This window comes from Drosophila takahashii, chromosome X, assembly GCF_030179915.1.
Source record: "Drosophila takahashii strain IR98-3 E-12201 chromosome X, DtakHiC1v2, whole genome shotgun sequence".
Lineage (NCBI taxonomy): Eukaryota > Metazoa > Arthropoda > Insecta > Diptera > Drosophilidae > Drosophila > Drosophila takahashii.
Window position 1 is genome coordinate 3,798,601 of NC_091683.1, and position 21,048 is coordinate 3,819,648.

At 40.3% G+C, this 21,048-nt stretch overlaps 5 protein-coding genes across 13 annotated transcripts; 3 read left to right on the forward strand and 2 right to left on the reverse strand.

Moving 5' to 3' along the window:
* Positions 1–172: 172 nt before the first annotated feature.
* Positions 173–5,289, forward strand: Rhp (GTP-Rho-binding protein rhophilin). 5 transcript variants are annotated; one of them, XM_070218657.1, is made up of 12 exons: positions 173–253; positions 1,365–1,517; positions 1,832–1,948; positions 2,013–2,140; positions 2,191–2,344; positions 2,407–2,865; positions 3,230–3,386; positions 3,446–3,684; positions 4,075–4,204; positions 4,264–4,583; positions 4,636–4,788; positions 4,860–5,289. In XM_070218657.1, the coding sequence occupies exons 2-12, from the start codon at positions 1,401–1,403 to the stop codon at positions 5,061–5,063; spliced, it is 2,178 nt and encodes a 725-aa protein (XP_070074758.1). In that variant the 5' UTR covers positions 173–253; positions 1,365–1,400; the 3' UTR covers positions 5,064–5,289. The 5 variants fall into 5 exon arrangements, with proteins under 5 accessions (XP_070074758.1, XP_070074756.1, XP_016996192.2 ...); XM_070218655.1 differs by having other exon boundaries at positions 178–253; positions 1,362–1,517; XM_017140703.3 differs by having other exon boundaries at positions 200–376; positions 1,362–1,517.
* On the reverse strand, positions 5,286–8,158 carry LOC108056742 (suppression of retinal degeneration disease 1 upon overexpression 1). Of its 3 annotated transcripts, none has more exons than XM_070218658.1 (4): positions 8,020–8,158; positions 6,674–7,267; positions 5,817–5,983; positions 5,286–5,754 (listed from the first exon to the last, which is right to left on the reverse strand). In XM_070218658.1, exons 2-4 carry the CDS (start codon positions 7,216–7,218, stop codon positions 5,654–5,656), a joined length of 813 nt encoding a protein of 270 aa, XP_070074759.1. In that variant the 5' UTR covers positions 7,219–7,267; positions 8,020–8,158; the 3' UTR covers positions 5,286–5,653. The 3 variants fall into 3 exon arrangements, with proteins under 3 accessions (XP_070074759.1, XP_016996197.1, XP_070074761.1); XM_017140708.3 differs by having other exon boundaries at positions 8,016–8,155; XM_070218660.1 differs by lacking the exon at positions 8,020–8,158 and adding an exon at positions 7,833–7,853.
* Positions 8,159–8,480: 322 nt separating this feature from the next.
* On the forward strand, positions 8,481–18,419 carry LOC108056747 (uncharacterized). Of its 3 annotated transcripts, none has more exons than XM_070218205.1 (7): positions 8,481–8,617; positions 8,721–8,978; positions 9,036–9,350; positions 9,420–10,094; positions 10,156–10,274; positions 10,328–11,199; positions 17,983–18,419. In XM_070218205.1, the coding sequence occupies exons 1-7, from the start codon at positions 8,580–8,582 to the stop codon at positions 17,992–17,994; spliced, it is 2,289 nt and encodes a 762-aa protein (XP_070074306.1). In that variant the 5' UTR covers positions 8,481–8,579; the 3' UTR covers positions 17,995–18,419. The 3 variants fall into 3 exon arrangements, 2 of the variants coding, with proteins under 2 accessions (XP_070074306.1, XP_016996205.2); XM_017140716.3 differs by lacking the exon at positions 17,983–18,419 and adding an exon at positions 11,272–11,931; XR_011419587.1 differs by lacking the exon at positions 17,983–18,419 and having other exon boundaries at positions 9,420–9,985; positions 10,328–10,468.
* On the forward strand, positions 12,259–13,733 carry LOC108056750 (abscission/NoCut checkpoint regulator). The gene is made up of 4 exons (XM_017140719.3): positions 12,259–12,421; positions 12,489–12,742; positions 12,797–13,262; positions 13,330–13,733. The coding sequence occupies exons 1-4, from the start codon at positions 12,374–12,376 to the stop codon at positions 13,588–13,590; spliced, it is 1,029 nt and encodes a 342-aa protein (XP_016996208.2). The 5' UTR covers positions 12,259–12,373; the 3' UTR covers positions 13,591–13,733.
* PGRP-LE (Peptidoglycan recognition protein LE) lies at positions 13,722–15,832 on the reverse strand. The gene is made up of 5 exons (XM_017140718.3): positions 15,352–15,832; positions 14,981–15,286; positions 14,806–14,919; positions 14,240–14,304; positions 13,722–14,172 (listed from the first exon to the last, which is right to left on the reverse strand). Exons 1-5 carry the CDS (start codon positions 15,548–15,550, stop codon positions 13,813–13,815), a joined length of 1,044 nt encoding a protein of 347 aa, XP_016996207.2. The 5' UTR covers positions 15,551–15,832; the 3' UTR covers positions 13,722–13,812.
* Positions 18,420–21,048: the final 2,629 nt, after the last annotated feature.

Consider the following 21,048-nt stretch of genomic DNA (forward strand, 5'->3'; position numbering starts at 1 on the left):
CTTTTTTTATTTTTTAGAAACCTCCTTCAGTTGCCATTCACTAGAAACAAAATAAATAATAGTTAATAAACTAAATTGTATACCAACCAATCTTAAAAAAGGCGGTTAAATGGCTAAAATTGGTTAAAATTGGTAACGTTTGAGATGGTATATTACAAACGGGCAACAGGTGGTCACACTACCGAGCGAAATAACCAGTTTTAGACTTTACGGTGGTTCGGAAACTCGTACCTGGCGCTATAGTTGTCGAAAGGTAACAGTAACCTGTTGCTTTTTTTTTGGTAATAGTGGAAAGTGTAGTGAAGACAAGTCAACATAGCTGATATTAAGCTGAAATGCTGTCCAGCCAGTGCTAAAAATATTACGTTTACCAAAAGTATGTGAATACCACGAAAATCGGGGGGCGCAACAAGTGTTTTAATGTGTTTTTCTGCATTCGTAATTTTTTTTGTGTTTTTTGTTTCGTTCGCTTTTTGTTAACTCCCCAAGTTTAAACTCCCCACAATGCAAATATGTATACAATAATTATGCCATAACAGTACTTCAAAAGTATGCTACTGATGATGTGGAACGCAGCGGATTATCATAAATTTATGTCATAGACTCTGGAATGCCAGAATAAAATAGTGAAAGCCCCTCCCCCCTATATATCCGATAATACTGTGTGTTTATGCTATGGATTCCGAAGAGTTGGGAGCTCTCGATCCAGTGAATACCAGTGAAATGAACAGGGAAAACCTGACGGACTGCAAACAAAAAAAAAAAAAGAATTCACAAAACACAACGATTAACCAGAATGAAATCAATTTCTATTGTTTTTTTTGGGGGTGTCCCAGAAATATCTTCCAACGAAAGTTAAATCTCCAATGTCCCAGATAGCTTCTTCGGTTGGGCGTGAATCACCAGTTCTTATAGATTAGGTTGGTTTATCATTGTGTAAACAATAAAACGCTGAATGGGTTCTTACGATCGTTTTGTTGGTTGCTCAAAATAGGCCTAGGAATTCGCAATCTGTGAAGTGGTTTTATATCTTTATCTCTTCTCTACATCTTGACTTTAAATCTCCCCGAGGGCTAATTAATCGCGTTGATATTATATCTCTGAAATTATGCGTCTAGAGCTATTCTAATGGTTCTCGAAATCAATACCGTTACGAGCAAATTATGCATTTGACCTCCTAAGGTTAAAGAAATGTTGTTTTATACATATAGACAACCGTATAGTTACACCATTTATAACTCAAGAACGGCTTTATGGATCTTTAAGATAAAAATGGGAGAATAAAAAAATAAAAAATAAAAAGAATAAAAAAAAGATAAAAATAATAGTGTATCCCAAATTAAAGGAAATATTTATTTTAGTAGTATAAACACTTAAGAGGACTCCCATCGGATCTCCGAATGTTTAATCTTGGAGCCATGGATGGGAAAACCGATGAACTGGCCCAGAGAGCTGGGAAAAATGAGGAGAACGAGGATGACGAGAAGCTGAATGAGTTATCCTTCTGTTTTGTTCGGGTAAGTTGAAATTATATACATATAGTAAAATATATATGTTACCCTAGGTATTTGGAATCCAAAACCATAACATTATTATACATTTTTGTCCTAAAACACTTGATTATTTTATATACAACGATATTATCATATCAATGATATCATATATTATATATTATCATTTTCTTTTTTTTTTGGGTAAGTGAAAAATATATATCTATAGTAAAATGTATATGTTGCATCGGCATCCAAAACAATAACTTTATTATAAATGAAACATTTGATTATTTTATATACAACGATATTATCATATCATATATTATAATATCCTTCAGGGTTCCGATCCCAGAGCGGCAACATGTCGTAGCAAACTGCAAAACAGGCGGTGCAAGTTGAACAAAGAGATTAACAAGGAACTCCGCTTAAGAGCTGGTGCTGAGAATCTATATAAGGTAGGTATTTTGGGGGTTTACCTTTTGGGTAACCTATTTAACACTATTTAACCCTCCACTTTAGGCCACATCCAACCGAAAGTTACGAGACACAGTTGCCTTGGAACTGAGCTTTGTCAATTCAAATTTGCAATTGCTGAAGGAGCAGCTGGCTGAGTTGAATTCCTCGGTGGAAATCTATCAGAGTGAAAGGTGAGTTAAATAAATAAAATAAAATACATTTTTTAACCCCAAATTCTCAGTCACAATGGCATTATGCCCATGATACCACTGGGCTTGAAGGAAACCAAGGAGATTAACTTTATGGAACCGTTTTCCGACTTCATTTTGGAACACTACAGCGAAGAGCCCTCGATGTACATAGATGCCATAGCGGATATGACAGATACGAGACAGGTGCGTTGGGGAGTTACCCATATACGATATGATATATAATCGATATAATTGAATTTCTATAGGCCTCCAAAACGCCATCACGTGACGCCCTCGGGGTGGCGCTACTTTTCCGCTACTACAACACACTGTACTACGTGGAGCGTCGCTTCTTTCCGCCCGATCGCAATTTGGGTGTCTACTTCGAGTGGTACGACTCCCTGACGGGCGTTCCCTCGTGCCAGCGCACCATTGCCTTCGAGAAGGCCTGCACCCTGTTCAATCTGGGGGGGATATACACCCAGATCGGGGCCCGGCATGATCGCACCACCGAAAGGGGTCTCGATTTGGCCGTGGATAGCTTTCTCCGGGCAGCAGGGATCTTCCGTCACATCTACGATACATTCACGAATGCCCCTTCGATGGATCTGAAGCCGCAGGTCCTCGATGTCCTTGTCTCGCTGATGCTCTCCCAGGCACGCGAGTGTCTCTTCGAGAAGTTGCAGCTGCAGATCGAGGCGATAGGTCTCTCCGAATTCAGTTGCGTAAGTGCATTGCTGTACTCATATTTTAAACTTATAATATAAGCTTTTGGCACCTATAGAAAGAGCACTTCAATTCCGTTTAAATAACACAAAAATGTTCTAAACCCATTAAGCACCCTTTTGAAAAGTTAGAAAATTTTGTGAAAATCAAATTTTACATTTTTTTCCTGGGGCTTAAAACAAAAATGTTTTGAAGCAAAGTTTTCCCCAAGCAAAATTTATAATAATTGCAATGAAAGAAATTTTAAAATATTTTTCCTTGTATTTTTTATGATTTATTGAAAATAGCTTTCCATACAAAATTTTAATTAAAAAAATCATAAAAAAAAAAACAAGAAAAAATATTTATATAGTAATATATTAGTCCGATTCGCAGTCGTTTCGGGATTTGGCCGGAGAGGCTGCCCAGATATCGCACGAGTACAATGAGATGCACAAGAATATCCAGGCGAACGATACGCACACATATCTGCCGGAATGTTGGGCTGGTCTGGTGCCAGTCAAGGCGGAACTCTACAAAGGTGAGTTATTATAATATTATAATAATTATATCTCATTATCCTTCTCCTTCTGCCGATAGCTTTTGCCCATTTCTACAAGGCACGCAGCATAGATGCGACGGACGAGATCAAGGTGTCCAGGAACCAGGACAAATTATCCACGGAATCCTTTATCGGCAACTCCCAGGAGGTGGAGTCCAATTTTGGCACCAGCGAGGAGGCCGCCACTTCCAACGCCAACAAGCTGGCTCATCTGAAGGAGGCACTGGCCAGCATCGAGGAGGCCCAGCGATTGCAGCGAATGTGTCGGTACCTAAAGGTAAATATAATGTTAAATATAAAATAATATATAATATTTAATACAATTATGGTAAAAACATAATAGAAAAATAGATAACACAAATCTCTATAAATAAAACTCTCCTTCAAATTTGAATACAGCTAAATCTAGAGTAGGTACTCTATAAAATTGTTGACAAAAAAAACGGCAAGTAGCCAAACTTACCAAGAACGGATTGATATAAAAATCGAAAAAAAATACCTAAACTCGGAAATAATAAACCCAACAAACATCAAAGTATAAAATATTAAAAAATGTTACAGTAAAATAAAAAAATTAAATAAAAAATAAGAAAAAATAATTTTAAATACAAAAAAATTAATTTCCTCAAAAATTAATCCCACCTAATAATGATCGTACCCTTTCAAGAACAAGTCATCGCTCACTGAGGTCATGAAGGAGGTGCATTCCAAGTCGCAGGAGGAGTTGGATAGGTTCAGACTTCAGGCTTCGGCGAATAATATCGAAGAGGGCGACCTTCTGGAGCGAGTCGTTGAAGGTAGGAGGGCACATAGAGCTACCAGTATTCCTTAATCACAATCTAAATATCCCCATCAGCTTCCTCAAAGTTCACGTTATCCCTGACGGGACCCGATTTCACCTCGCACAAGGTGAAGGATCCCTTCAAGCGCCTCGGGCCCATTGCAATCTTCTCGGCGCGACGCCACTGGACTGCGCCGCGATGTGTGCGCCTGCAGAAGGGTTCATCCTCGTACCACAACGTGCCCGCCAATAACAGATGTCCGCTGGACAACGACGACGAGGAGCACGACGGCGGCTTCAATCTGTACAAGGAGGAGTTCGAGAACTTTGGCTTCCATGTGCGCGGCGATGCGCCGGTCATAATTGCCCACGTTGAGATCAATTCGCTGGCAGACGTAAGTAGATGGTTCAGAGGAATCTGGCTCCGATTAATCCGAATCCTTACAGCTGGGCGGCATCAAGGAGGGGGACTTCATAGTCGAGATAGCTGGCATGGATGTCAAGTGGTATTCGCATCAGCAGGTCGTCCAGCTCATCCAGTCGTGCGGCTCCGCACTCGAGCTGCGGGTCATAACGCCCATGGATCGCAACTATCTGAAGGTATAGTAAATATATAGAGTATAAATTATATAAATATAAATTTATATAAATTATAAATTATTCACCTGCAGCCTCTGTCGTCGAAGGGCTCGCTGTCCACGCTCTCGGCGGCCAGCTCATCGGGCATCTCCTCCGGCTTTCCCAGTCCCACGAGCATTGCGGCCAAGCCCAAGCTTCATCTGAAAACGTCGTCCAGTTCGCGAGCCGCCGGCAGCGTTTCGTCCAGTTCGTGGAATCCCTTTCGGCGAACTCCGAGCTTAGCTAAAATATTTTAGGTAGCGACCAGTTTTACTTTGTGTTTTCTTGGCCATTTCAGTTTAGAGCTAATGTTAGGCAATAAACTTAATTATTTTTTACAAACTTAATCATGCATCACGTTCGTTAAATTATAAACTTATTTAATTTTCCTCCTCCTCTTCTCCCACCAAGAAATAATCTGCTAAATAAAAATTAACTCTAATCATTTTATTTTTTGTAAATAAATCAAAATAATTACCTTCATTTTGTATTATTGACTTTATTATTATATATATATATATTTTTACATTTTTTGACAACTACTTTTTTTTATTAAATCAATGCGATCCGAGAACATACAGAAGAAATGATTTTATATGTTGAACTATTTGAAATAGCATGGGGATTGCACATTCCCATCCATTATCCATTTTTCTCTTTCACAATTTGAACCGAAAAAGTAGTAGATTTATTCTTTAGTTAATTACACCAACGACTTTTACTTTTTTACCCAACGTGTTTAAGAATATTGTTGTTGCTTTAACTGGAGGATACTGCAATATGATTACTTCGGACGCCGTCCATGCGCATTTCAATACAAGTTATGATCTTAGGGGCCCTCAGCTGGCTATGTGAAGAACAGCCAGGCGATGCACATGAAGGCCAGATACAAAAAGAGCTTGGAAAGGGTCTGCTCGTCCTCGTATTGCGTTGTGCCACGATTGGCAGCTAAAAGTTGGACAGATTGTTAGTCGAGGATCTTTTTTTAAGGAGTTCCAATTTCAACTTACCAGCAGGACGAGGCTCGCCGAAATTTAGTGAAGATGTTATGAAGCCAAAGGGAAAGGCGCCGATGCCGAAGGACATGTGAAAGCCGTCGCCGAATCCGAAGCCAGGAAAACCGGGAGCAGGATCTGGTTCTGTACGATGGCCAGCGGGGCGTGGTGGAACTTTGTTTCTAAAAAGATGATACATATATTAAGATGATGGGTTCTTTTTGAGGACTATACATATGGGCAATTCTCTGGGAAAAAAGCGTGAAACTAGAGAAAAACATATTTCCATATGATTTTGCACTGATATTTGGTTCTAGTTAGATGGATCCTCAACTAAGCTAAGTAATAAGAGTATCCTTAGATAATTTTCCAGGACTGTTATATGGACAAAAAGTAATTTTTTGGTATTTTTTAAAGTGCCTCTTAAACGTTTTTTTTTTACCTTTAGGTTACAGAAAAACAGGTATAGTAAAATCATTTTTTGGAATTTTTCGGTATTTTTTTAAGTGGCTCTTAAACGGTTTTTTTACCTTTAGGTTACAGAAAAACCACCTAATATTTTGTAACCAAACCAAATACATTTTAAAGAAGAAAGAACAAGGAATACTATGAAATTAGCTGCATTAAAATATTCCTTCACGTTTCGTTACAATCGAAAGTTAAGCAGGAAGTCACAAAAATCACTTCTATTGGTGTCGCGTGCGAAAGTCTTGGTTTTTTTTATATATCTTAAAAACGAAAAATGTCCCAAAGTCAGCTGTAGCACATATTTTAGTGCTAATCAAGACCTTTGATTTGAGCCTAGTGCCAAAAGAAAAGAAGTACTGGAAGATGGTTTTTTTCACCCTTCACAGAATAGGTTTTTCTCTTACCGAGGATCTTCCTGGTGTGTACTATTCCTGCCGTAGAGCGGTATGACCTTGTCCTTGTCGACGGCCGCCTTGCAGACGGGACATAGCTTGCGATTGGGTCGCGTCAGGAGCCACTGGTGCAGGCAGGGCCAGCAGAAGAGGTGCCCACACATGCTGACCACCGCATCCTTGGCCGTGTCCAGGCAAATGTTGCACTCGTAGAGCGACTCGTCGTTCTGCTCCTTCTCCTTGTCCTTCTCGGCGGCCTTTGGCCCACTTTCCGCCTCCGAGGAGGTGGACTTCAAATCCGCCTTGTTGCCCCCGGAAAGGTAGTCGCCTGTGAAGGAGTACGATGTGTTGGATGCACTGGCCTCAGCCGTCGAATCGGCTGAGATCGAGGTGCCCAGGGGTCGCAATTGACTGGTGGCGGACTCCTCCGCCAGCGGTTCTGTGATGTCCCGCGATGACCAGGCGATCTTGTCGTAGCTCACGTTTTCAGTGGGTTGGATGGAGGATGAGGATGCCCCCGACGATGTGGTGGGCAGCTCCATTTTCGGCTCTTCCATGGTTGTTCGCCCAGGATGCTGATAACCGAGTTAGTTTTCGACGTTCAGCCTGCAAAATGGGAGAAATTAAGATTATTTCGGTTTGACACTTATAGCATATATTATACGAATAAAATTTAGATAAAAACGATAAGCACCCTGGTGTTATCTACGAGCTGATTAAAGTTCGTTGGACTAACAGAGAATACCTAATTTAATTATATAGTTCTAGTTTCAAGGGGGTTCTGCGAGTTCTATAGCACTTAGCTTTATTCTGTTAAGAATGCGAGGGGGTGGTGTGCCCATTAGGGCGTACTACCCATCTGTGTGTGTATATAAGGCATCCAGCGATTAAGGATAATGCATTCCCCATGTAAAGGTGCATCTATATCTAGATCTATATGTAGTTATACCTAAGTACCCATGTAAATACCCATATATCACATATGTGTGTACTTGGTAGGGTCGAAAAAGCCTCCATCTACCTGTTACATACATTGGAACACATCAAATACACCCTTTATGCACTACGTGTAATTCTTATAAAAGTCACATGATGTATTTCAACCAGTTCTATGCGAGAGCCCAGGAATTTAATCATCTAAATTATATTATACAAAGCGTACTGAGCGTACCAGCAAGGGCATTCGAATGCACCAGAACGGCTTGATGCCATTAAAATCTATAGATTTCCCGATTTCCCGATGCACCTCGCACTGTATAGCTTATCGAAATTACATTGTAAATGTATTGTTTGCAAGCCCCGACTTTTGTTTGCCCCCATTTCACTGTTTTCCCACCACACTCCTCGCTCTTACTTGCCGTGCTCAATGTAAATGCACCAAATCGAGGACCGTTATCAAAGGGGTGAGTGGAAAAATCAGGTGAATTGTGGTAAAATTGGTAATTTATCAATTGACGTCTTAACACCTCAAAACAATTGCTCGGACGATACCTGCCGATAGACCTTTACCCTATCGTTTAATAATCGCATAGCTAACAGCCCGACTCCACTGGGGCGGGCTAAGCGTTCGCGTTCGATAGCATGTGAAGTTGCGTCCAGCCTGCATGGCTTTCGAGGGATGATTGAAAATAATTAGTGAACTTAATATTAATATCTTATTTTTGGAATGTTATTAAATTTAATTGTAGTTTCAATTAAAAATGAATATGTTTGCTCATTTGTGTTTTCCGACATCCGATTTAAGGGATACGCAAATCGCCTTTGCCTAGTGTGAACGCCTGTCACGGCTATCGAATACTCGATAACAATGGCATTTCTCGTCTATCCGTTGTGCGTGCCCACTATTTCTTTCGGCTTGCAAATTTTGGCGGTTCTAGTTGCTTCGGCTGGGTGAGATTAATTTTGTTAAGTTTAGGCCATGTCTGCGCCAAAAAAGCAGACATCAACAGGCAGGAGGTGAGTGCAAAGAGAATGGACTGTGATGTGCTTGAATCGCGAACCCAACAATGCGTACTTTCATGCAAAACCATTATCCCGTTTCTTTCCGACACATAAAAAGGGTGATCGTGCACTTGCGTGATATAGCACTCCATTTGAAAGCTGCCGATAATACATTGTGTGACTGTGTTCAATGGAACTGCGAGGAGTTGAAGCGAAATCCCACTACATGGAAGCGGTATCCCTTGGAGGCCGCATCATGTCCCCGGGAGTCTTCCGAGAACCGAGTGCCGAAAGACATGATCGAACATGTCGATGCATGTCACTCAGCACGTTCTCAGATCTTTGGATGCCAGGATGCTGTATATAACGTGGACCAGTAAGTTGCTGCATTTTCCCCTTTAGTCGAACGTTATTAACTTTTTACTCCTTGCAGTTCTCCCTTTGTCTTTCCGGTATCATTTAAAACATTCGAAAACAACCTCAACAGGATGGTGGTATTCGATATGATCGGCAAGGGCTTAGAGGATTTGCTGATGCTAGCGGCCAATGATGCGTATCGCTACCAAACTCTTCAGGAGTTTTTTTTCCGCTTTTATGTGCAACCTGAAAAGCGACCTACTATCAAAATCTTCAAGGAAGAAGTCCCCAACATCCTTTTCGCCAAGTTGCTCGAATCTGCGAGACTGCATGAGGAAAAGGCAACCAGGACTAATGCGGAAAATGCCACCATTAAGGCTCTTCAAAGCCAGTAAGCAAGGAAAACTCTTAACCCACTTGTAAATGTAAGCTAATGTTGCATTTAACTTATATCAACCAGTTCCATTATCACCTTTGAGGTGTTCAGCGAGAATTTGTTAAACCTACCGGAGATTGTGGAGCAAATGAGGCAGCGGGACGAGAACTATGTGCGCAAGAACTTCGACCAGTGCGCCTTTGACTTCTACCTGGCGTTCTATATAACACCAGAGATTCGAAAGAAGTACAAATGCGAGCTGCTCCCCAGCAACGAAAACATGGAGGAGCAAATGCTGGCCATTCCCGGCAAAAAGATGGCCAAAGAGCTGCGGCAAAGTCTTCCGCAGTTGGCCACTCCATCGCCAGCACTTGTAATGCCCAGGAAGAGGGCTCCGAAAAGGTCTGCAGAAGGAAGTCCCATACCATTCAAAGTCTTCCGACGTCATGTGAGCAATCTCGAAAATATTGCTAATCAGATGCTGCTGTGCGACGAGTACAGGGGAAAATCCAAGGAGGAAGCTATTCGGGAGTACTACAAGGGTTTCTATTCCGGACCAGAGATGCGCCAGAAGTTCCCGTGCCGTTTTAAGCCTTGTCCCGCCAAGAAGCTACACCATTTGCTTAGTTTTCCGCCCGAGGAGCCCACAAGTGAGTTTGCCCATTTTAGGAGTGTAAGCCAGCCGCAAGTTGAGCCAAAGAAATCCGAATTAAATGCTGTAAAACCGTCGCCCATTTCGGAGATTTTAGATTCAGCTTGGTAATTGAATTATATATGGTGTTGATCCCATTTTATTTCACAGTACTTTTGTTTTTTTTAGCAAACCCAAGAACGATGTAGATAAATCCACTGATGTTATCACCTCCCCAAATTTTAATAACAACTGCGTTGATGATAACGAAATCCTGTACCTCTCATCGGGTTCGGATACAGAATACGGTAGGTTCTCGATTTAAAGTAATAGTAACTTGATCTAATAATCACTTTCTTAGAAGAAGAACCTTCCCCTCAGATCAGTCCACCAATATTCGAGGAAATGGAGGATATTTTTCACACATATTTACCACAAACTCCACCTAATCTACAAATAACCGAGGAAATTGAGGATATTTCCCAGTCATATGTCCCAGAAACTCCTATTCATCTGGCTCCTAACATTTTACCCCACGAGCAAGTTATAGACTTGGATGCCAGCCAAAGTTTGGACTGTTTTGCGATGCCTAAACCAAAAGAGAATGATACAAATGTCGAGATACTGGATCAAATGCTCAAGGAGAAAGTAATAGACTTGGATGCCAGCCAAAGTTTGGACTGTTTTGCGATGCCTAAACCAAAAGAGAATGATACAAATGTCGCGATACTGGATCCAATGCTCAAGGATCAAGTAATAGACTTGAATGCCAGCCAAAGTTTGGACTGTTTTGCGATGCCTAAACCAAAAGAGAATGATACAAATGTCGCGATACTGGATCCAATGCTCAAGGATCAAGTAATAAACTTGAATGCCAGCCAAAGTTTGGACTGTTTTGCCATGCCTAAACCAAAAGAGAATGATACTAGTGTCGCGATACTGGATCCAATGCTAAAGAAACCCATAGACTGGGAAAGCTCGTCTGCTCCAGAATTGCCATACAATATAATTAAGATTTCCGTGATCCCTGGAAAAAGGAGCGCAGCCAGCCAAGATTCGGCTAGCAAGAGAGTTAAACTGGTTAACGAAAAGCAGTCGATGGATGTAACTGATATCACTTCGCCGCAGCCTGAGGTTAACATCACTCCCTCGCAGGACTTTGCCGCTGGCGATTCGCTTCTGGAATGCTCCCAACTTCAGCGACTGCTAGATTCACCGAGCTTCAAAGTCCGGGTAAGTGAAGAAGCTACTGATACTCTTTTGGCCAGACCAGCTCAACCGAAGTCCCCCCTTGTATCATTTCAGAGACTGCCACGAACTTAGCTTTATAGTCATATTTTGATAAATTAATTACGTTTAAAGAAGTAAACGTTCTAAGTCGTTCAATGAAGAACTGTGATTTCCATGAGCTTACATATTATTTATTTCTTTACATATTATTTGATAACGTTAAAAGAAGTAATTATGCTATTAAGTACTTAAGAGACCGCCAGAGACTTTAATGGCGTTCATAGAGGATAACGCTATAATTCGTTCAATGAAGAACTGTGATTTCCATGAGCTTACCTATTATTTATTTCTTTAAATATTATTTCATAACCCTAAAAGAAGTAATTGTTCTATTAAGTTTTTAAGAGTTCATATAGTCATATGTTATAGATATACGTTGATGACGTTGAAAGAGGAAAACGCTTTAATTTGTACACTGAAGAACTGTGTGATTTCCAAGAGCTTTATAGTCCTACAAGTTATTTATTTCTTTACATAGTATTTAATAACGTTAAAAGAAGTAAACATATCATTTAATAAAGTTGAAAGAAGTTAACATATTTAATAACGTTAAAAGAAGGAAACATCATTTAATAACGTTTAAAGAAATAATTTTTCTATCAAGTACTTTATGATTTCTTACAAAATAAGTAAAAAAAAACCCGGTAATTCATAATAAAAGTTTTGGCAGTTCCTGATTTATTTTTATATAGTATTTAGTGAAAATAAAATGTTAAAAAAATGAATAGTGGAACATTAAAATAAAACTAGTTATTTTCGAACAATATAAGATGGGGAAATCCCAGTCCCAAACGCTATTTCTATCGGTATCGATGTAAACTCGGTGTGTAAAAAATATTGTGAAATTATTTTTAAAACTTAAAATGTAATTTTTTTTTTTAATTCGTTAATTTCGAACAATAATTAAGTTTTGAAAATCAAGACAGCAAAACAGCTGACGTAAGATGGGGGAATCCCAGTGTAAACGCTATGCCTATCGTTATCGAAGCCAGCTCGGTGTGTAAGCGGTATTATAGCACGCGACCATCTCCAATTGGAAGTGACTTGTTTTGTTTAAAACAAAGCAAATTAAATTAAAAGTTTATATAAAAATATATATGCGGAGTTGCTGTTTGCAATGAGCTGCTTTGGTTGCGGTCGTAAGTACGGGCTGTTCTGCAAGGAAGCAAGTATCACACATCGTTTACATTCAAAGATTACAGCTCTAATATAATAATATAATATGCAAATAGTATGGATGTCCGAACTGCGGCTACTCCTTCTGCTCCAAGTGCCTCAAGAGGCCGATGCCCGTGCCCCGTCACGCGGGCAAGGTGCTCAATGTGTGCCTCATCTGCTACGACAAGCTGTCCAAGCTGCAGGCCAACGCAGATGCCGAAAAGGTCATCGATTGCGAGGCTCTGCCCGGTGTCCTGGTCACCAAGTTCAGCCTGGCACCTCCGTCCAAGGGAGCAGAGGCTTCCGGTGCAGCGGATGTGCTCTTTGAGTAAGTGAATCCCGCCCAGAGGAATCCAAGTCCTAACCCCACAAACCTTTCCAGCGAATCCCCGCCCTCTGATGAGCTCCCAGAGGCTCTGGTTCCCAGTTCCACGCATAAAGATCATGAAGATCACATCGATGAGAACCTGGACAGCGCACTCACCAAGCGAATGGCGGACTACAAGCGTGTGGATGCCACCGATGACGAGATTCGCGCCCGTCTCGCCAATCTCACGGGAATGCCGCAGAAGAGTAGCTACGATAGAAAGGATCTCCTGCTGTCCACTGACCAGAGGAACGATGAGGAGAAAATGAGGGATTTGCTGGCGCAGTTTGTGGAGGAGGCGCACTTAGATCAGAATGTCGATCGCCACAGGGATGACTCAATATCCGACATTGAGCGACGCCTAAGAGCTCTGCGCGACACGCCCTTGGATTCGAGCAGCGATGCAGGCCCATCGAGAACCCAGATCCCAGAAGAGGAGGAGCAGGACGACGAGACCCTTTTGCAGAATATAATGAAAAAAGTTTGTATAAACTATATAGCCAACTGTACGTTCTTTAAAATCATCATATTTTTACCATGACTACCAGTACGTGGAGGAATCGCGGCTACCAGAAGTTTCGCAGAACGAAATTAGTCCAATCAACAGCGAAGTGCCCTCGACGGGCACCGAGGAACTGCCCTGGTGCAACATCTGCAACGAGGATGCGGTTCTCCGCTGCCACGGCTGCGGTGGCGAGCTCTTTTGCAACCAATGCTACAAGGAGTGCCACGACGACGACGAGGAATACCGGGCTCATGCCAAGGAGAAGTATTCGGCGCCGCCAAAGATAGAGGAAAATCACTTCTAACTTAAGCTTACTTGACTTTAAGAGATCTTGTTTTAATTATAAAAATGTTGTTTTGTAGTGCTAGCTCATTCGTATCCATGCAACGTGTGTTGCTCTTCCTTTTTTACTCATGAAGTGGAATAGAAACCAAATTTATAAACGTGTGATTTAATGTTCAACAATGATGTAAACTTAACTCGGGTGCATTTAACTCATATGTAAATAGGGTGATTTCTTTGTCCTCTATTGCTCCTCCTCCTCGATATTGTAAAAGTGAGGCCACGTCTGTATCTCTTCGTACAGTTGGCGGCCTGGACTTTCCGTTGAATTGCACTGGCAGTGGCAAATAAGTCTGTAGTCCGCAGATATGTGTCCATCTTCCACGCCGCGGGCCAAGAGGTTGCGGCACATGTTCAGTGCGTCCGTTGTGGGCAGTTCTCGCATGAAGCATCCTATGAACCCGATGCCCAGCGATATCTTGTTGTAGCCCAGTGTATGGGCACCCACCGTCTGCCAGCCGCGTCCCTCGTAGATGTTGCCGTCACAGCCGATCAGAAAGTTGTACGCAATGTCATTCCATCCACGCGACTCGATGTGGAAGCACTGTAAATGTATAGTTAAGTGTATTAATTATTTAAGAATTTCATGTATGTAGTTTAAGTTTACTTACCTGCATATCACGGATAAGTCTTACGTTGATCGCACGTTTCTCTGAGCTCTCGGTAGCCGTGTGTACTAGATGTAAAATATTTTAAAAAAGGATTTGTTAAATACGTTTTAAAAATATTTTAATAATTAACTAATGTCTCCATAGAGCTGGATATTATATTTTCCAAAAAAAAATGCAAGAGCTTAAAAACGATCTAAAATATGATACATATTTACAGCATACTTTTATGCTGCGTTTTTAAGAGTTTTCAAACTGCATTAAAATCTTGTAGGATAGAGGAATTGGTTGATTTCTATTCCTATTCCTTTAAGAAAAATATTTTCCTTCTTTCAGGAAGATGATTTTCTCATACTAACGTTACTTTGTCTCACAGGATTTTATATTTTCTAAAAAAAATCCCAAGAGCTTAACGATCTAAAATATGATACATATTTTACAGCATACTTTTATGCTGCGTTTTTAGAGTTTTCAAAGCGCGAGAAAAGCTTGTAGGATACAGGAATTAGTTGATTTCTATTCCTATTCCTTCAAGAAAACTTTTTTTTTATACCTAATATTAAACTTACAAATAACCACATATTTAACGGGGAGCTGCAAGGGCTGCGGATCCTCCATGGGCTTTTGTGCCAGCCAGGAGTGTCGTGGAATAATGGAGCACAGCTCCTTGGGTATTTTGAACTCTGTAAAGGAAATCGTTAGCGTATCATTACCCTGATGTGGGATTTAGGATAGTTAGCTCACTTTGACGCCTGATAAACACATCGGAGCGCACCCTCTCCTCCGCCTCGTCCTGATAATCCTCATCGAAATGTGTCTCCGGCCTGGGAGCGCTATCTTTCGGGGGCGATACGTTTCGCCGATCCCTATCTCTGCGGTTTTGGCTAAGGCTATCGGCTATGATTTGTATATTTCCATTGATATTGGTCACATTGCCGATGTGGACGTTCGTGGAGTTGCTGATGTTCACGTTGCCCAAAGTCTGAATGCTGTTGATCGAGTTCATGAGGTCCCTGATGGTGTCGCTGATGATGGAGCGTTTTCGCGCAGCTTCAGTGGATAGTGGATAATGGATATTAAAAACTATTATAATATAATATAGTAGAACTACCCACAGATCTGAGTGCCTAGTGTCATGGTGCTGATCTCCTCGCTCGTATTCTGATCGGTATCCTCCTCCTCCTCCGTGTAGTCATAGTCTAAGCTATCCACCACCGAGGACTCGGCTATGGACTCCAGCTCCTCGTCCTCCTGGCTGGCCAGCCATTCGCGAGTCCGCTCCTGACTCAGCTTCTTGATTCCCGATTCGGACATATCCGTAGTATTGGCTCCTCTTCACTGGCCAATAAAATGCGCGTGTAACTCTCGGCTGGCCTCTACTTTGTTTATCAATATTGTTAGCTAGCACTACTCTATACCCTGATTAGTTGGTCGTCTCGTGTCCACCTCTCCCGATAAGATAAGGACGCTCCCTTTGGCTATCCACCATTATATTCTTGGGTGCTATGGTGAAATACTTTATTGGATATTAGGCGTGCTGGGGTTTTTTTTATTGCAAATTTAGTCATATATATTAATTATTGTTTAAATTATCGACGATCATTCTGGATATCGATGTATCGATATATATTTTGCAGATCTATGATCTTGCCCGTAAATGCGATATTCACACTTTGCACAACTAAAAGCAGTTGTTTATAGAAAAAAAGGAAAAATTCATTTAAATAATTCGGTTTAAATAAATTTAAAAAAATACTGAAATAAAAGGTTTCTCCTTATTTTTTTCTAGATTTCTGTGAATAGGTATAATTACTTTGCATCACCTGTCACGTCAAATGCAAGTTCAATGCACCCAGTCCTGGCGAAAAAAAGCTTTTGCCCATATTGCGCGCGCGCTTTTGCCGCTTCAAAGTAAAATAGTTAACTGCAACACTGCAGCGTGTTTGATAATAAACCCATGGTAGTCTCAACCCATCCTGATTGGATTACTTCTCTAGTCCAAACATCGCAAGTTAATTCATGCGCTGTAAACATCAACCACTCTCGCTTTTGCGCTGTTCTGCGTTGTATGCCATGCCTCTCCTTGCATTTACTTCCGATATTTTTATTTAAAAACCAGTTGAAGCTCACTATTCAAACTAAAAATTTTAAATGCTGTATGTATTCTTAATTCTTATATTTTAAATACTTTGTTCAGTACTTCAAAAAAATCTTTTGCAACCTACAACCTACAAAAATTGGTTCATTGGTTTCTAAAGAAGGTGTGACCGTATAATAAAAAATATGAATATATATAATAAAATCGTATAGATCCAGATCAGTGGAACTAATCGCTTTTTCGATGTATTAGCAGGCAAACATCGATAAACACCGAAACCATCGATGTTCCTGCACCGCTAACGCGCATCCAGCAATCTGTTGAGGCTGCAGGAATGGAAATGGAATGTACCCCTTCTGGGGTCTCTGTTGAGTAAGCACTGCCCTATGGTGGGGGGTGTACCAGGGGGGGTTACGTTTACTCAGTTCTTGTGGATGGTGGCACGGCATGGTATTGCTGTCAGTTTCTACTCATATGTACGCCTGCTCTGCTCGTTCGCTCTCTCTGGTTCTGTTCGGGTCTCAGTTCGGGTCTCGGTTCGGTTCGGTCGGGTTTATCGGTCGAATGCGAATGCGAATGCTCAATGAGAAGAGCTTTTACTGTTTTACTTTTTGCCTGAAATACATTTTGAGATAATTTCTTATTGGTAGTTCTGTTTATGCCATCGTTTGCGTCTGTGTTATTTCGATTGCGAGAGCTAGTTAACATTAGTTAAAATTAAAACAAACGAAAAGCAACAGCGGCAGCAGCAGCAGGGGATATAATAGAATTGCGGTTTTCTTTTCTTGTTCTTGTTCTTGTTCCGAGCGAACAGAATTTCCATCTGACTCTGAATATCTGAGTACAATCCATCCCGTTCGTTATCCGTCGGATATGTTGTTTTATCGCTGGTGTACTACAAGTCCAAACAGAGACCGTGCCCGTGCCGGTAAAAATAAGCGCAAAGTTTAAGAAAACCATCGGATTCAGATGTGTACATTTGTCTATAAATGACAAATTGCTTATAAATAGCCTGGAAATCAAAATCGCATGGCATCAATGGGTTTACGTTTACGTCTATTACGGGTATTACGGGGCTCCGTTCCAAAGCGTGTTGGGTAAACAAAGTTTTAGTTTAATTAGCTCCGCATAAGCTGCAACCGGATCTGAAACAGACCGTGGAAAAGAAAATAATAATTGCATTTCTCGTGTATGCCAGTGTAAATTTGCGTTCGTGTGTGCAGGTTATATGGATTATATGGAGAGCGGTGCACAGTAGTCTAGTATCCGTATCCCTATCCTATCCACCATCCTATCCGATTCGATTCGATTCGCGCCGTTATTGTTAATGCGCAGGTAATTCGGAGCGCTTTTCGGCCACACTCTACTCCACAATATTTTGTTCTACATCGTCCGTCGCTTTTTTTCTTTTTATTTGTTGTGCAGTGCTTTTCTAGTGCCTTGTAGTGTAGTGTGTTGTGTGTGCATTTATTTGACAGCTTATGAATCACCGCAGAGATTCATTTGCGCTGATTGCAGCACAACTGTTGCACCCACTTTCAAAAAAACACCTCTCCACACACGTCCATCGTCTTCGGGAAAACCTACTCGAGCGGAAAATAATAATAGTAAACAAATCCATGTTATTGTTTCATTTTTTTTTTTGCAGTGCATTTACTAAACAAAAAACACATAATTACCACAAATGAAATAACTTTGAAGCGGCGCACAGATATTGCGAATAATTAAATATGGCCAAGACTCGACGGGTTTGTGTGTCCGTAAGCGTAAACTTAGATCCCCTTACTACTGTGTAAATACCAGAAAATAAATCCACAAGAATAATACAACAACAGCAAAAAACGCACGATGTACTTATTCAGAAGCGGATTCAAATTGCAGTAATGACAAACCGTGAAATAATAAATAATAAGCAACGTTGTCAACACTCGAAAGTGCACAGATGATTCGCCAAAACAAAACGAAAACAATACAATAAAAAAATAAGAATAAAAAACATAAACAAAGTGAATAAATGCAAATTAAGACCAAAAAACGGGGCTTATGGTCATGTAACGCGGGCAGCCCAAAGATATCGATAACGCGGATCATCCTAGTCGATCGATAAAAATGGATCGGTTCTTTCTAAGAAACTGCCGCAGCTGTGCTCTCTTCTATCTCAGCAAAGTCCAAGAAAGAAGTCCGCCAAAGAAGGTGCGGTGAATACTTAATCAGCGATCGGCAATCAATCAATCAACAAATACTTCGAGTTCGGATTCCAAACTTTAAACAGCAGCCACTGCAATACAATATAATCCTGGACCTTTACACCAATGCGACATGGATTGTGATTACTCCAAATTTCTGTACAAAAGTAAGTTTTTAATTTGTTTTGCACATGTCTCTTCACTTGCCGACGGCAATTGGGGCGAACAAATGTTTTGAATATTAGCTTACTAATCATTTGGCAGAGTGGAAAATGTATTTCGAAAACCCCTTAAAGGGCTTACTGCATTTGAGACTATATTTTTTAGGTCTATTCAGATTTTACTTAAATTAGAATGTGTCTTAGAAGTTTAATGTCTTTTTGATATTATAGTGATATCTTGTGAGCTTAAATATTTCCCGCATTTTAGTAGGTTTTTTTGTCACTATTTTTTATAGTTATTGTAAAAAAATGAGGACCCTATTATGAAGATTAAAGATCTGGGTACCTTTTCCGATGGTCTCTTTAATTATTATTAAGCCTTAAAATACATAGGCCCAAAACACGAGGCTCTGGAAAAAGTTTGAAAATTAGTCGCTAGAAACTGTGGTCTTAACTTTTCCGCCTTTTAAAAAGTAAACATATCCACTGATCAGCAAATAAAAACTATTAAAACCGAAAGCCTCGTCCTGAATAATAGTCAAAAGAGGGAAGAACTAAGTTAAGATCAGATACTTTACTGAGACTCGAGAGATTAAATTGTTATGTTATAAGTGGGAAAACTTCAAGTGATACTGGCGAAAGGTAAACGTTTGTCAAGTTTGGATAACTTTTAGAAAATTATCCGTAAATGGCGCGAATAATTGACGATATCAATCTAATATCAATAAAAAAATATCAATCCTCTTACTGAAACCTTTTTCTAAGACTAAACCAATGTTCAGTTATCATATGCGTGTATCTGACGATTGTTTAAAAAATCAAGATCTCAGGATGTATAAGCTCCATCTCCACCATATTTTAGATATCACTCGTTTTTTATCTTACCTTTATATTTCCAATCGAAATCCCTTCGAATCACATTGCATACTGCTTCGTTTTCAAATAAAAACCGCCAGGTTGAAATGAACTTGTTGCAGATGACGACGACGATAGTCAGTCGTCTGGTTTTATCAAGTTTGTAGGCACATTTTTCCATAGAGTTATTTTCAGTTTCGAAAAATTCCTCGAGACACAGAGTGCTGCGCGTTTTCTTACTTCCTTCTTCCATAGAAAGTTCGGGTTCGGGGACTCGGCTTCCCTTTAAAACTACAAAAGCAGACGGAAAGAAGCGCAGCACGGCAGCGTCGGCAACGTCAAAGCGGCAAAAGCGGCAGCAACTTGAAAAAAAGGATTCTTCCCATCAGAAAGCAGAAGTTGGTTCTTTTGCACAAGATAAAAATATTTTTTAATGTTCCCTGAACACAAACAAAAATTTAAGGAATGTCACGTTGTAGTCCCGTCTCACTCTTGTGTGCGCTCCATGTATGCATTGCGCATTTATTTTGGTTCCCGGTCCGTCGATTCTTCTCTGCTGTTGCCGTTCCTGTTGTATCTCGTATCTTCGTTGGTATGAGACAAAGAATTTCTTTTACACAGACAAATGGTTTGCCTGCTTGGACTTGGACCAAAGATCTGCTTGAAGCTCACATTTGGTTAAATATAACCCCGATATGTGTATGTACAATATATAGCCAATAAGGCGTTGTTTTTGGTTCAAAAATGTTTCATTTTGAAAATGAACAAGAAATGAATAGAAAAAATATTTCCAGTGTGACCGAATTTCATAAAGTTCATTCGAAGCACGTACAATTCAGAAATAAACTACTTCTCTTGACAAACGAAATTCTTAAAAAGAAAATGCCATTTTAATAGAAGAATTTCATTTGGAGTTGGGTTGGAAATATTTCTTCCGGTGGCAATGATGGGGGCCAATATTTATTTATATTATTTTCAAGTACAAACGTACATACATAGTTTTAAATTGGCTCCCGTTTTAGAAACTATTTTTAATATATGTATGTACCTAATTTACAAGGTACAAAGTTCGCGCTTTGAATTGAAATGATACAAATAATACAAAGCAAAAGTTAGGGATACTGTTTAAATGTGGGCAAGTTGGTGCATTTTTTAATGACGTCCAACCGAGTTATGTGGTATTTAACGGTTTATATTGTATATATGGAAAAGTAAATCGTGTACAATTGCAAAATGATCGTTTTGTCATGTCTGCGGAACGTGACAGCTGCCGTGTTCTAAAACTAAGCTATATCGGAAGGTAGTTCGAATTCGGCAAAACACCTACGCTTTGTGCGTTATAAGTTATATGGTACAGCCATTGAAAGGCATTCGTTGCTTTAGCTTAAGGTGACTTTTATCTAGACTTTGAGAAAATCAATTAGTTCAGGTGCAAAAGCAGCGAAAATAAAAATATTATTCATATTTTTATAGAAAACAAGTAAAATTGTCAACCCCTTATGGCAAAGCCTA